Source organism: Anser cygnoides, chromosome 1 (genome assembly GCF_040182565.1).
Source record: "Anser cygnoides isolate HZ-2024a breed goose chromosome 1, Taihu_goose_T2T_genome, whole genome shotgun sequence".
NCBI classification, from domain to species: Eukaryota; Metazoa; Chordata; class Aves; order Anseriformes; family Anatidae; genus Anser; species Anser cygnoides.
The window spans coordinates 24237116-24251871 of record NC_089873.1 but is presented as its reverse complement, the minus strand read 5'-3'; the positions used below and the strand labels follow the sequence as shown (position 1 = coordinate 24251871).

At 41.2% G+C, this 14756-nt stretch overlaps 1 protein-coding gene and 1 long non-coding RNA gene across 2 annotated transcripts in view; one reads left to right on the top strand and one right to left on the bottom strand.

The window, feature by feature from the left end:
- LOC106044527 (V-type proton ATPase subunit S1) overlaps positions 1–10771 on the bottom strand; it is a 55814-nt gene extending 45043 nt beyond the window's left edge. Inside the window, exons 1-3 of the mRNA XM_013194581.3 lie at positions 10320–10771; positions 2898–3024; positions 2738–2806 (exon numbers count right to left, since the gene is read on the bottom strand). Coding sequence (XP_013050035.2) covers positions 2738–2806; positions 2898–3024; positions 10320–10498 — 375 coding nt within the window. The 5' untranslated portion in view covers positions 10499–10771. The remainder of the gene's footprint in view (positions 1–2737; positions 2807–2897; positions 3025–10319) is intronic.
- Positions 9303–14443, top strand: LOC136789792 (uncharacterized). The gene is made up of 3 exons (XR_010828774.1): positions 9303–10212; positions 13253–13357; positions 13745–14443. It is a non-coding gene; the product is annotated as an uncharacterized lncRNA (long non-coding RNA).
- The last annotated feature ends 313 nt before the right edge of the window (positions 14444–14756 follow it).

Below are 14756 nucleotides of genomic sequence, written 5' to 3'. Positions count from 1 at the left end.
GCAACAAAAACAAATAAAATTATAGCAGGACCTTTATGCTGCACGTGACTAAACAGTGCTCCTCAGTCTAGAAAAATGACCACTGAGTGATGTTACAGTGGAGATACAGAACCACAAATGGCAGTGACTTACAATAATAATTATGCAGCAGCACAGCTGGCAACTAATTGTTGTGTGCTACCATACATGGCAGTTCTAAGGAGCTGAGTAGTGTTTGGGGAAAGCCAAAGCTAATATTAAAGAAAAATAGTTCATAGGATAGGTGACTACTTGACAAAAAAAAAGTTCCCCAAATGCTAATCTTTGTATTTTATTATTTAATTAAGAAGTTCTTTGAATGTTTAAGATAAATGATCTACATATAAGATTCCTTTCTGCATTAACTGGAAACAGAATTCTTTTATTGCATACAAAACCACTGATCCCAAAAGCTCAGAACAGCTGCTAATGTAGCTGAACAAATCTAATATCTGCAAATGTCTCTGTGGTTTACAAGCCTACAACTCTTTTACAAATAACACTTTCTTCTTGTAGTACACATGCTGCTACATGCACATACACCCTCCAAATGAGATCTCTGGTTTAAGTTTGTGAATAGATTTGCATTGCCAAAGTTCAAAGGAGGATACTCGAGTGGTATGGAACGGTTATAATGGCTTAATGAATCACTTGTATAATATAGATTGTGAAGGCATAATACTTTGTGGTTATGCAACATGAAAGATCCTAATTTCCGCAGTGAGAAAATTCAGACCTGACCTTCTCACTGTCCTGTGTCTTTCATAGCATGATTAAGAAGAGATTTCTTTCCCAAAGTAAGTCAAGAGGAATACAACTGATGTGATAGTATCTGAGAAAATTTTTGTAGCCTTTGTTGCACTCAGGATGGAGCTGGATGATTATGAAGATCCCTTCTGGCCCTAAAAGCTAGGTGATGATGCACACACACATCGTCAGAATTCTGCATATGGGCATGTACGTGAAAAAGAAATTTTTAATTTATACATATCGTTTTCTTTTTTCTAAGTTACAGCACCTCATCCACCACAAAACTATGCTAGAAAAGATTGCCAAGACCAACACAACAGATATAGGAAGTGCTGGAGTTAAGGTTACCAATTTGATGAAAGAAACTCCAGTTTTGAAGATGCTGTAATCAGAAAAAGTTTCTCTGCTCCAAGACAGAAAGGAAACAGAGGCAAGGTCTGAAAGCAAGCAAACTGTTACTGATATTTGTTCAGCTTGTTGAAAACCAGGGTTCAAAATTCTGCTCTGTCAGATATAGACCAAAGATTGATGTAAATGTGATCCTTTGTTTCTTCCTTACTATCTGTCCATATGTCCCAAATGCACTCAATATACCACCCAATTTCTAAAACCATTAGTCCCTAGACAGCTTTGGATATAAACTCTACAGTGCTGATGGGGTCCCAACTACAAGGCAAAAGAAGAGCTTAAAATACTTTTATTATCCTTCCACTTAAACATCCAGGGCCTACATAAATAAGACCACAGCATCATTAGGAGCTTGCAGCAGTAATACATATGTTCCAAACAGCTTATGAATTTTAAAATCAAACCAGCTTTGCAGTCCCATAAGCAGGAACACAATCTGCTCCAGACACAACCTTGCATAGATTTTAAACCCAAAGAGGGTAAGGCATACCAGAGAAGTACCAGTACATCTGCCTGAGAATGCAGCCAGTGATCCTTACTCTACAGATGAATATTACTGCCATTCATTCCTCCAAAAAACCATGTACGTACTCTGAATAGTTGTTTTTGTTCCTGCATCAGTGTTAAAATGTTCTCATATGGCGAAGACATAAAGGTTAGCATTAGGAATACAAGGAAGATGTGAGGTTTTTAGACAAGAAAGATGTAGAGACAGGTAATATGTAAATATTTATGTATTTAATTATACATACAGCTTGCTGTGTAGTGCTTAAGAATTAACACTTCCTCATGTACTCTGATATCAGTTATGTTACTAATAGCTCTGTTCATCCTGCACTGCCCACAGGAATGACTTAATGACTTCCACATGTGAACATTTTCCTTCTCTAATCACAGTTCAATAAATTGTCATGTAAGTATAACCAGAGATGCTGAGCACAAAATCTGTGAATCTCTTCAGTGAGGACAGGAGATAAAGTTCATGACCATTTCAGGAGGACTCAGATTCTATGCCTGGAGTTTATTTCAGATTACTGAAGTAGCATGAAGATTAAAGCAATCCAGTATCTAGGCATATATTCACAATATTCAAACATGACAAAATCAGCTGTCTGAATGGGTCAAGACAGCTTTACCTCATATGAAAATACAATGAGTGTTCAGTTCTGAAAATCTGGGGTAAATAATTGACTCCTTACTTCTTTTCTTCCTACGACGTCCAAACACTACTTTGGGGAGTCAGTCTTAGAGTTTTTAATGCATGTATGTATAGTTTTTTCATAATAAAAAATTGCAACATGCTTAGGAACAATTTTGCCAGTTAAGAGAATTCTGAAAAACTGATCTGAAATAAAATAGCCACATAACATACTTCTGCAAACTGAGTTGTTTAATTGATATACCTAAACTGAAATAATCTCAATAAATAATTTAAATTGGCAAACTGCTGCAATTCAATTAAATTTTGCCAGTTATTGTCTGTTTGCATCTTTCTTACATCATTTTAATTAAAAAAAAAAACACAACACATATAAAGAAATAAAAAGAGAGAAATGCTTGCCTGAACATTTTGAAATGGATTCTTGTTACCATAGGATTCACTGTAGTATGTGAAATCATCTATGCTAAGCTGAAAAACAAAGAGAGCAGATTGGTGAGAAGGAGCCATGTCCACACTTGCACTTTGTATTGGTAAGAGAAAAGAAATTAATGTTACATACGGTCTCTTGAAGGAACAAAACAAGATTTCTGGGACGGGGGCTAAAAACAGGTTGCAAGAGTACAGCCAGCTCCTGTGCTGAGACAATGTGTCCTTCATGCAAAGCAGGCTCTGGATTCCACTGGGATCTGCAAAGAAAATCATTTTTTTAACATTAAAATTGCTGCCGATGATGACACCACTTCTTTCTCCAAATGTACAGAAGCAGTTGAAAATATCACCAACACTGGATTAATTTCAGGTTTACTGTTAAATTTACTTTCATTCCATATAAGAGGAAAAGAAATTCTCCACGTTCTGTCTGTATCATGTTAGTTACAGCAGGAATGGAATTGGTCCGGTCCAGCTAACTCTCTCTACTATTACTAGCTTTTCTTGTTTGTGTACAGCACCACAGCTGCATCTTTCCAAAAATTAGCTACTAAATAGAATGAAGAATATACTGAAAACCTCCAGGGAGAATTCCCAAAGGTAATTCCAGTTCCTGAAATAATTTCCAATGCCATCAGGCACTTGGTGGCTAGAGAGCAATACGAGTCAGGCTAGACCACAAGTTGTCATAAACCAACATTTTTTCATAAACCTTCTGTTAAGTTAAAGTGGCTTTTCAACGTTTTTGTAAAAAATACATTCTCTCCTACAGCTTTCATGTTGAAGTAACCATTCTGCAGAAGGAGCTCAGAAAATTGCCTATGCAGGAGCAGAAGCTCTTCTGAACAGAATGGCAAAAGACGCCAAGAAAAGCTTATGACTCGTTTGCTAACTTGTCCTTATGAGGACTGGACAGAGAAATAACTTGGCCATTTAGTTTTGTTACAACTAAGAATAGTTCTGGGTAAAACTGTTGGCATTATTCATTCAATACCTGGCTGGGATTTTAACAGTACACAACATGTTTATAGGGATGAAATTTATTATGAAAATTTTGGTCCTGGGTGACTTGACTAAGGCAGTATTGCCATACTGTATAACACCCAGAGCTTGAAGCTTAAGCTCCTCTTTTCCACAAACAGCCGTTGGTTGCTAAGGCCTGAGAAACCAGGTACTCAGCCCCTCTGACCGGTTCCACAAAGAACACAATATGGAGACTTGCTGTGTGCTTTAGCATCTGTCATTACATGGTTGCAATTTGGTGAAGTTGAAATCGTAGAATCACAGAATAGCCTGAGTTGGAAGGGACCCCATGAAGATCATCGAGTCCAACTCCTGGCTCCACGCAGGACCACCTGTGTCTGAGAGCGTTGTCCAAACGCTTCTCGAACTCCAGCAGCTCAGTGCTGTGACCACTGCCCTGGGCAGCCTGTCCCAGTGCCCAACCACCCTCTGGGTGCAGAACCTTTCCCTAACACCCAGCCTGACCCTCCCCTGTCCCAGCTCCATGCCGTGCCCTCGGGTCCTGTCGCTGTCCCCAGAGAGCAGAGCTCAGCGCCTGCCCCTCCGCTCCCCTCGTGAGGGAGCTGCAGGCCGCCATGAGGCCTCCCCTCAGCCTGCTCTGCTCTGGGCTGAACAAACCAAGGGGCCTCAGCCTCTCCTCATATGTCTTGCCCATATATCCTACAGCAACCTGGTATTTGTTTCCAAGCATCTTTCCTTGTCCCAGACAGAACAAAAATGAATACAAAGTATTTTTCAAAATCACACAGGCTTTTGATACATATATATATGCACTTACATATGCTTTAGTATAGCTCTCAATATATTGAATAGATTCAATCAGATGAAACTAATCGAACTTAAAAAAAAAAATTGCAACCCTAAAGCTACTCAGAAATGACCTTTCCCCAGCAAGTTTTTATGACTTAAAACAATCTTTGCAGTCTCTTGAGGTGGAGGCAGAACAGGGGCAATGGATGCATAAGCAGGGGTCGGTACTGCTTCTGACAGGTGAAACCCATATTTCACTTCAAGACTCACCAGTAATTCCAATGAAGACTGCAGAGAGTGAATCAAAAGCCTCTAACCGCACCCAAAGAAGAGATAAAAACAGTGCAATCGTTCAGCAGTAGATACCTAGCTCCCTTCAGATTTGAGGATTTGGGAGTGTACTAGAGCAAACAGAAAATGTGGGGGACTCATTCAGGACAAGGTGCTGCAGGTGTTAAAATTACATTCTTCTAAGTCTTTTGGCTGTTTCTTTCCAAGCTTTAGAGGTAAACCTTGCTGTGCAAGAAGAAATTATTTTTTCTGATTTGACAGAAATTATCATTTGATGTTTTCTTAGTTTTCCTCGGCACCTTCACTTCTTTGTTCACTTATGTTTGACAATCCACATTAATTAGTATTTCTGAAGACCATCAGCTTAGAGATTCAATCAGACATGCCTCAACTTTTCAGAAAAGTTGGCCTCACGATTTCAAAGATTTAAATATAAACTTCAAGATAAGGCGTTCTGAATTCACTAACTTTCATACTGACTTTATGGATTGCATGGGTACACCAAAGTACCAATGATATTAAAGGAAAAGAAGATAGATTCAATTAAGAGATGTCAAAGAACGGTTTGTATGAAGTGAAATAATAGCGAATATCTTGCTATATTTATTTTTGCAGATCAGATAATTGGTAATATCACTTTCATGCCTAGTTTTAGAAAAAAAATGAAGATTTTGGGAACTCTTTGGACTTGCAATTAAGAATAAAAAGTAACAGAGAGCACATGAAACAAAACTATTTTATTTGTAGCAGTACAATGGCAAAGGCTTTTGTCATGAACTCAAAAAACTTAGAAATGTAATGATCCTGTTTTAAAGCACTCTTGCTTCTGAGTTATTCCTTGTTCCTCGAAGCAGCTCTTGCTAGCTATCTAACCTGAAAAAGCACCTTTTGAGAGACCTTTTTGCTTTCAAGCAGTCAACTTCAATAACTCCAGCATCATCATTAGAAAAATAAATCTCCATCAGCTAGTTAATAATTCTGTTATAATGCAGTGTTTGCCTAGTACTCCTATTCCCCTTATTATACGCATTTTACTTCTCTTAGATAGTTTGCCAAGTACCATGAATGGCAGTGTGCGAGGCTTCACTTAATAGGCCAGTGACCTGGGTGCAACGGAAATTCTCACTGTGGTTCAGATGGGAAATGTCAGTATGTTTTACTAGCTGGTTTAAATGAACTGCAGAGGGAAATGGGGATATGTGTCTGCATGGTGGATAAGCCAAGGGTGTGCATTACCGAACGTAATGAACCCATCCATTCCTCTGAACTCCTCACCTCAAGCAGGCAGCAATGGGTCAGTAAGGGACGGCACAGGATGAAACAGGCAGCAGGCCAACACATGTATCGATTACTACGATTGACTGCACACATGAAATTTGATGTCCAAAGATGCACAGCCACGTGAAGTCATCTGCATGCCAAGCTGGCTTGGTGTCCCCACGGCAGAATCGTCGTCCTCAGCCGCAGGGGCTCCCGACAATGAGGATCGCTGCTAATGTTTGTGCTTCCCTTCTGCCTAGAAATTAGGAAGCTTGAAGCTCAGCTGCTCTCTTTTTCCTCCAATAGCCAAAAATGCAGTAAAGAAAGGAAGGATAGCTAAGCTTGGGGTGGATTTTTTTTTTCTTCTTCTTTCTTGCCCTTAACTGCTCTGGCAGACAGGAAGTCTAAGCATACACATTATTGCAAAGCTGGGATACATTCTCTGATCTGTGCTCTTCCTAGGCAGAAGGAAGACTTGAGCACTTATTTTTGACGGGAGCAAAGATTTCAAGATTGCTTGTACCTGGACCTTCAAGAGGACAGATGGTAAGATAATAGGACTTCATTGTTCTAACCTGGGAGCGTATGTACTTGCTTTGTAGCTGGCTTCTGAACTCTTGCCTACAAGTTATTCTTGCCAGTTTTCTCTTTCAGTTGCCACATGATTACCACATAAAAAATAAAATTATCCCCTGCACAGAAGGCGTAAGCAAACTTTTGGAAATGGTCTTTAAATATCACTTCTACACAAAAAGCTCATGTCACCATTTCTAGTAGCACCAGTAGAATGAAAACTGGTGACTATAGGGAAAAAAAAATAATTCAAAAAGCTCCTCAAGCATGCTAGCACAGAGTATCTCCATACAAGTCCAGTAAACTTACGGCTAAAATAATTTTCTGTTTTCACTGTATCCTTTTTATGCTACACCTCCTTGCAGGAGATTTTTCAGTAAAGTCCTTGCAGCTTTAGGAAACACCACAAATGTCCTATTTGGCATTAAAGACCTCAAAACCACTTAAAATCTGGATTTTCCAAAAAAGGTTTCATCTCCCAAAATAAGTGTAGCATAAATGAAAAGTAGTAATAAATTCTCAATAACTACAAGCAAAAGTCATCCTAAAACAGACACACGAAGGGCAATCACAAAAGCTAATTTTAATGAATTTATTTCCTCAGGCTCCCTCTCTAATCTGTAGAGAGAAAGAAATTTCTTTTGAATATTTTTCCGAAATGGCTAAGTCATGTTTCCGGTCTGAATCACATGCTAGAGGAACCTCTCTGTCTCTCTTGGTTCGGAAAGTAACAATATTAACAGTATTAGCTTAATGTCTGATTTAAGATAAAGGCTGTTTTTTTCCAGGGCGAAGTCACTTTGGAGAATGTCTACTGATATGTTAGTATTCCTTTGTGAAAAGCAGGACACTGTGACCTGCTGTCTTATTCCCACTTCATCTTTCTTCTGAGTGCAATAAAGAAAGATTGTTGTTTGGTGAAAAAACACTCATTTTTCTCAAAGTACAGATCTGCATTTTTTCTTCTAGAGGGAAGAGGTATTTGATTTGTAAACGTCCCTGTTTATACCCACTTCCTTTATGCTTTGCACACTGTGCACGTCTCTCAGTTGCAGGTTTCCTCTATATCTAACATTATCTTGAATAGCATGGTTACAATACAATAACGCATAAAAGAAGAGTTTTTCAACTTCTAATACAGCTCTTCCGAGATACTGCTTTACAAACACTGACTAATTCTAAAGAGTGGCACAATTTATTAGAACTCAGCAATTCAGTATTGTGTCCTGATAGTTAACCCAGGAGAGGGTGATGGAATAGATGGGCGAATCTCAACTCCTGTTGGTCAGTGAGTGAAGCCAAAGCTTTAAATTGGTGAGACGTTTCCACAAAGCGAGCAGCAATCCTTTGATAATTACTGTACTTCTTTAGTTACCCTCCTTAAAATTCTTAATAATAGTTCCCTGATTTCATAAGCCTGTATGCCACGCACTGAAAACCTTACATCACTGCAAAGTACCAAGATGTAAAGCACAGAACAGAGTTATGCAAACAAAAGTTCCTGTTCCTCTTTATTTTATAAAATAACACAAATCTCCTTTCCACTAGCTTCACAGGCTTTCACAAGACACAAGAACTAATTTGTCTCTCATAAAGACTTCCCCTTTTAAAAATGCAGAGGTCACGATAGGAGGAACACTTCTTGTATTCATGGAAACACGAAACTAGTTTAATCAGTCCACCATCCTGATTTTCTTGCTCTAGATTTGTTCAGGCCTGAACAATCTGCACTAGGGTGAGTTGCTAATTGCATCTTGGTGGAAAGTTTGTTTTATGACCACCCTGGATTAACCGATAAGACTTTGCTTATATTGACAACATGTGTAATATTTATATAAACTAGGATCTAGGACAAAGGAAGCACTGATCTTTTCTTAGACTCTTGAGATCACTTTTATCCTAACAACTCCCTCCAACATTCACTTTGCTTTTAAATATAGAAGTTTAGCACTTATTCTCATGTCTGTGTTATAAAAGTGAACAGACTAAGTATTTAGAATACAAAAAACCTTGATATTGAGATATCTGTTTATATCTTTTGGGGGCGAGGGAGATGCGAGCGATAGGTGGAGGGGTGTCAAAGTTGCCTAAACTTTATCAAAATGCTGTGGCTGCCCAGGGGCCAGAGGCTCAGTTTCTGGAAATGCTTAAGAGATAGGGAGACATATGTCAAAGTTGTTATTAATTACGGTAGAGAAAAAAATACAATGCCCAGGATACATATGAAACAAACACAATAAACACCTCCTGCATGTATGTTTTCAAATGCAATTTATCCACGGATCTCAACATTAAAGCATGACAAGAAAAAAAAAAAAAGCATCATGCTTGTCTATATGGCACTGTACACAGAAAAGGATCTCCTGAAGAATAGTGTAACTCCTGATGATCGTAAAATTTCTGAATCCTTCTATTGCTGTCTTAAAATTATTGCATTAAGAAGCAACTAAAAAAATAAAAAGCAAACAAACAAACAAACAAAAACAACGACACAAAAGGAGTTAGCTCTCAGACTTAAAGCCTAATAATCTTGCCTAAAGACAAGAGATTTCCACTGGCATAACCAAGAGCAGCGCTTAGTCTGTCTTCCTGGTGATAGCTAGATAGTTCACCATGCCTCAAACACATTGAATGGCTCGAAGTCTCATGAAAGGTAAAGCAAGTTCAGCACAACCAGCTGAAAGGATAATTATCTCCAAGAAACCACCGGTTGGATTCCCTTCTTCCTTTACAGAAGGGTGAAATTGTAAGCAGCACTCTGGGAATTAAGAGAGCGACGGAGGTACAAAGGCAGCGAGTCCCATGAATCCTGATGTGATGGTTGCTGATGGCCAGAGCAGCACAACGTGCCCCGCATGGCCGTGCCCACCAGCAGCCCCCACCACCGTGTCCCCCCTGTTCCCCCTCGCGTCCCTCCTGCTCCCTCCCGGAGCAGCTTCGACTCAAGGCCAGCCACGGGACGAGAGAGCTTTTCCTGGAGACACCTGGCTGGAGAGTGACACATTCAGCTGGTGTTACTGATGGTTTGTATTAGAGAAATAGTTTAATACCCAGCTGAGATGAGGCATCCTGTTGAACCAGGTGTAATTCATATGCTCTTGCAGAGGGCAGGAGATGAACTCTCCGCTAGATGGTCTGCAGTTTAGCTGTTATTTCTAACCACCGATGCCTATACACAAAGCGATTGTTGGTAAAATATTATCAAATGTTATTAAAAAAAAATGAAATAAATAAATAAAAAATAAAAGGAACTTAGAATTGAAAAATCAGCATCTGGGAGTTAGGAGCTGCAAGGATTAAACTCGGCCACGCAGTTTTTGGTCAGCTCCTTTTTGGGAGGCTGCCTTATGGCGTGCCTTTAAGTCACGAAAGCTCTGACAAGAGGACTTCAAGGTTGCCTCTGGGTGCACAAAACCTACCCGCTTCAGACGCGAGGGATCACCACCGCTCAGCGCAGCACACCAGAACTACGAACAAAAAGGCGTAGCTTCACCTGTTAGCTTGTTCGCCCACCGGCAAGTTTACTCATGGCGCAAATTTACCGCCCGGTAAGGCAAATTTACCGCTCGCCAGGCCCGGCTAGGTAGCAAATACACTTCCACACCCGATGGGGGAGCAGCAGGGTGGGCGCCGCTGCCCGCTGTAGCTCTCCTACCTCACAGACGACCAGAGCAGCGCGGGTACGTGGTCCCCTGCCAGCCGGCCGGGCAGCAGCAGGGAGCCCAGCAGCAGGACGGGGCCCGGCGGCAGCGGGGAGCCGGGCATCAGGGGGGCCCCCGTCCCCAGGAGGGTGCCCAGCAGCAGCAGGGGGGCAGCCGGGCAGAGCCGTGCCATGCCTCCGGCGCAGCCCAGGCGGAACTGCGGCAGGCTGGGCGCGCACCCAGGCCCGCTGCACTTCCTGCTCCGCCGGGCTGCCCCGGCCTGACGGCGGCTCCGCGAGGCCGCTCGGCGACCGCAGGGTGCTTTCTGGCAAAGCGCTGGCTTCCTCAGCTCGGGGCTGGGGCTCGTAAAGGGTTTTAATAAGCCTCCGTCTCGTAAAACTCTCCGCTGTGTAAGCGGGGACGGATTCCTCTGACACTCCGCTGGCACTGAGCCCCGGGGGAAAGCCCCTTCACGTCAGGGTAACGCTGACCAGCGGGCACTTTCTGTCACGGAGCCGGGTGCATGGGGGTCGTGCCGCCAGCCAGGCACGCCGGTAGGGTACACCACTATCACTTGTTGCATATTCACGTATTTGTTTCAGAATCACTAGGCATATTCATTACTTTCCCCCAAACTATTTACATTGGCTCTGCCCAGCTGTGCGTGCTTCCCAGCCCGGGGTGAGGCCCTCTGAGGGTCTCTGAAGAGCCCTGGTGGTCGCAGACGAGTGTTTGCTGCCTGTCCCTGTCCCTGTCCCTGTCCCTGTCCCTGTCCCTGTCCCGTGGAGGCATGCGCAGCTCCTCTCTTCTCCCTGTTCTCCCTTGTGCTGTTTCAGCAGGTAAGAATAGAGCAGCAGCCTGCTTCGTGCAGGCAGCTCCAGCTGCTCCCATGCAAAGTTTCTGCTATCTTGTGCTTAGGCAAGTGCTCTAAAGTTAAGCAGGCATCGTGCAGTTGTTCAGCTTTTGAGCTCAAATCTTTACAGTTTGGATGAAGAGCCTGTTAGCGGTAACACCAGCACGGGGGAGACTCACAGAGTCCAGCTCCTGACATGCTGCCCTAGCTCCTTGATAACTGCAGGCTGATAACAGCATTGCTCGGCTTCAAAACGAAGTACATTGAAAACTTTTCCATGCTGAGCAAAATGTATTTTGCAGAACTTCTGTCTCCTTCCCCTGCTCTATATTATCGTGTCCCTCAGCTTAGCTCTTTCACATGTGTTGAGAACTGGTGTCACACATTTGGGTGTTGACAGGTTTGAAGTCTGCAGTAAATCTACCCATTGCGGATTCCAGCGAGAACGAAGAGAGTGAGAAAACGGTACGCTTGGAGTGCATCCACTGAGACATGGAATTGTTCAGCTATCTTTTGCAAGGAGCGATGCTCTCCCCAAAATCAAAAATTTCAAAAGTCGGGAGCAAATTATAACCACTTCAGAACCTGACTTCAGTATTTCACAAGTCTTTTGCAAGATCAAAATAGCCATAGAGCGATTCTTCACGCTGGGAAGCAAATTTCTCTGCAATCCCTTCTCATCCCTGGCAAGCGCTGAGTTGTTTCTGTGTCATCTGACTACATCAGGCAGCAGCAGTCATTTAGCACATGTTGAGCACAGGGCATGGATGCCTCTTCGCAACCAGAAGGAGATATTAAGGACATTACACAAAAGAAATTGTTAGCTATGCTAAAACAAGTTGTGACAAGGGAAAAATAAGGAAGCACAATGCAAATTGTAAGGCAGATATAAACAGAAGTCAGAAGGCATGCACGTCTGAATCAGAGCACACATAGCTTGACTCATGAAGTCCATTTGCCTTAATTCACAGTATATTGTGCCAGCACTGTTGACTAATATGGGACAATTTGTTCATCATTTCAATCTCAAATCAGATTCCAGATACAAAAACAATATTCTTGAGGAAAGTAATAAAGCCAATCCCCCACATGCTCCTTTTCTTCTCCATGTTACCTTTGCATAACACTGAAGTTAACCCTTTTATTGCACTTTCCCCTCCTCATGGATATTTCATAAATCCTTCATCTCCCTTTTCACAGGCCACTGTTTGTCTGTTTAAGGGAACAGACAGGTAAGACCAGACCAGACCACAAAGGACAGGAGTAGAACTGGAACACCCTAGAGAGAATTCAGGATGAGTTGGAATAATTCAGTCAACAAAAGCAAAACATTTTGTAATTCTGGAATTGTTCGGCTTTTCCGTGGTGTCTTCCAGAATGTGACATACCTGGTTTTTCACCTGTCTGGAATGGTACAGACAGGTTTTGTGTGCATCTCCTGCCCACAAAGCCTATGGACTGCAATTCACCGTCTGCTTCTTACAGTCATTCTTCATATAAGAAACGAAGAATTGAATGTCAGCATTACATAAAGCAAGAGCGCACAATGTGGTTGCCCACAGAATACTAAGGGAATCAGAGAATTTGCAGCAAATTTTCAATTTCAATTTCAAATTTCAATTTTGCAGAACATGCTGGATTTGCATTGCAGTTGGCAGTCTCGAGAAATAGTGTTACTGCTTCTACACTTCCTTTTATTCCACTATTCCTTTATTCCACTAAGCCCAAGCTTTCTGCAACTGGTTCCTTTTATTCTCCAGCCTGCGCAATGCAGAGATCCTTGCTTTGTGAAACAGAGCAATAAAGCAGCATATCTTCCTATTCTTTCAACAAAGAGCAGGTTCTAGGGGGTCTCCTCCATTACTAACACGGTTGATAAATATGACCAGTGCTGCCAGGACTTTCATATCTGAATAAGCCCTCAATGGTCTGACCTGAATGTGTGGAAATCAAGGCCCACAGATACACAGACAAATAATGCACTGTACCCTGATAGGAATGTCACCACAAGGGCAAATGATTCATTAGCAAATAAGTGAAGATTCCATACTCTTTTTTTTTTTTTTTTAATGGGTGACTAATGTGTTTCCACAGGGCTAAAGCGTTTACGCCATTTAAAAAATTCCACTGCTGCCATGTGAACATCTTTTGCAAGTCCACACTCAACTGCTGACACCACAAATGAAGAGCCTAAGTCATGTAAGAGATTCCTGGCTTCTTGTTTCAGAAATGGTTGATGTAAACTAATGAAAACAAAAGAGAAGCTAAAACAAGGGAGAGAATTATAAAATACAGGAATATTGTTCCTGTCTCTTTCTGGCTGGTAATATCTTGAAAAACTGACCAACCCTGTGTTTGAGTTGGGCCTTTCAGAGGGGATTTGCACACTCGAACCAAATCACACACAAGAGAAGTGAAGCACAGTTGGTAGATGTACTCTCCATATTCTGCCTTACAGAAATCACCTTAAAACTTTTTGAAACAAAAGCAGATTGTTTTCTCTCGGATGACTGTATTACTTAGGATCAAACTTTTAACTGAAAACAAACTGAATTTTCCTTTTTAATATTTCTCCGCAACCCACAGGTTGGGAATGACTGAAGTGAAGAAAGCTCTAAAAAAGGGAATGAGAAGAACCCATTGACTGGGATTTTAATTTGCCTCCCCCAGAAAATTTGGCTCGCAAATGCATCTGCATATATTTGCTCCTTTCTCTCTTTTTTCTTCACTTCTAAAAATAAAGATTTCTTACCAAACCATACGAAAGAAATTTAGCTACTGCAAAGAGAGGTTTTTCAAAAGATTCCTTTCTCTGAATTAATTAAAATGAGATGAGATGGGATCGCAGAAGTTCTTTCATCTGTGAGCAGGAACCTAAACAGTAATATAGATTGATGCCTTTCAGTGTACACAAAAGCACACCCAGTTTACTCATGCATTTTCCACAGAGGCTTCTCCTTGAATACTCATAGGTTAAGTCCAGGCTTAGAACTGCTTGTACATGAAGACTTTAAAATCCAGAACAAGTTCAAAATCCTGGAACCCAGACAACCGTGAAATCACTATGAATCTGCAATGAAGGAACACCTCCACCGCTACGTATCTCCACTTAACTAAAATGATTTTATTATGAGAGGCTGTAGTATTGACATACCTTGTGCTTGCCTCTTACTCCTAACCATTTCTCTGGATTTATACATGCTTTCTTTTACAATTGTATTCATATCACATATCCCACATATTTCTCATCCTGTCAAAGTTGAAATATGGAACTCAAAAAATAATGGGGAGAAAAGAACAAAATGATGTAGGCTTAATTTCTTTTGCTTGTGAATCTTTTTTTTTTTTTAAGAAAAAAAAATAATCCTCTCAACTTCATAATTCTACAAAAAGAAGTGTGAATGCCAGATTTGTGTGGGATGAAAGTAAATTTAGGACCGTAAATCAGGCTAAAAGGGATCACTCTTGTAACAAGGACAATTTATAGTGCAAGATAAGCTAAAAGAATTATCTATAGACCAGTGACAAAAATAAGTGCCAGCCATTTTCTTTGCAAATATGATTCTTCAGCCATAGTTTTGGGAGCTAACATGGTATT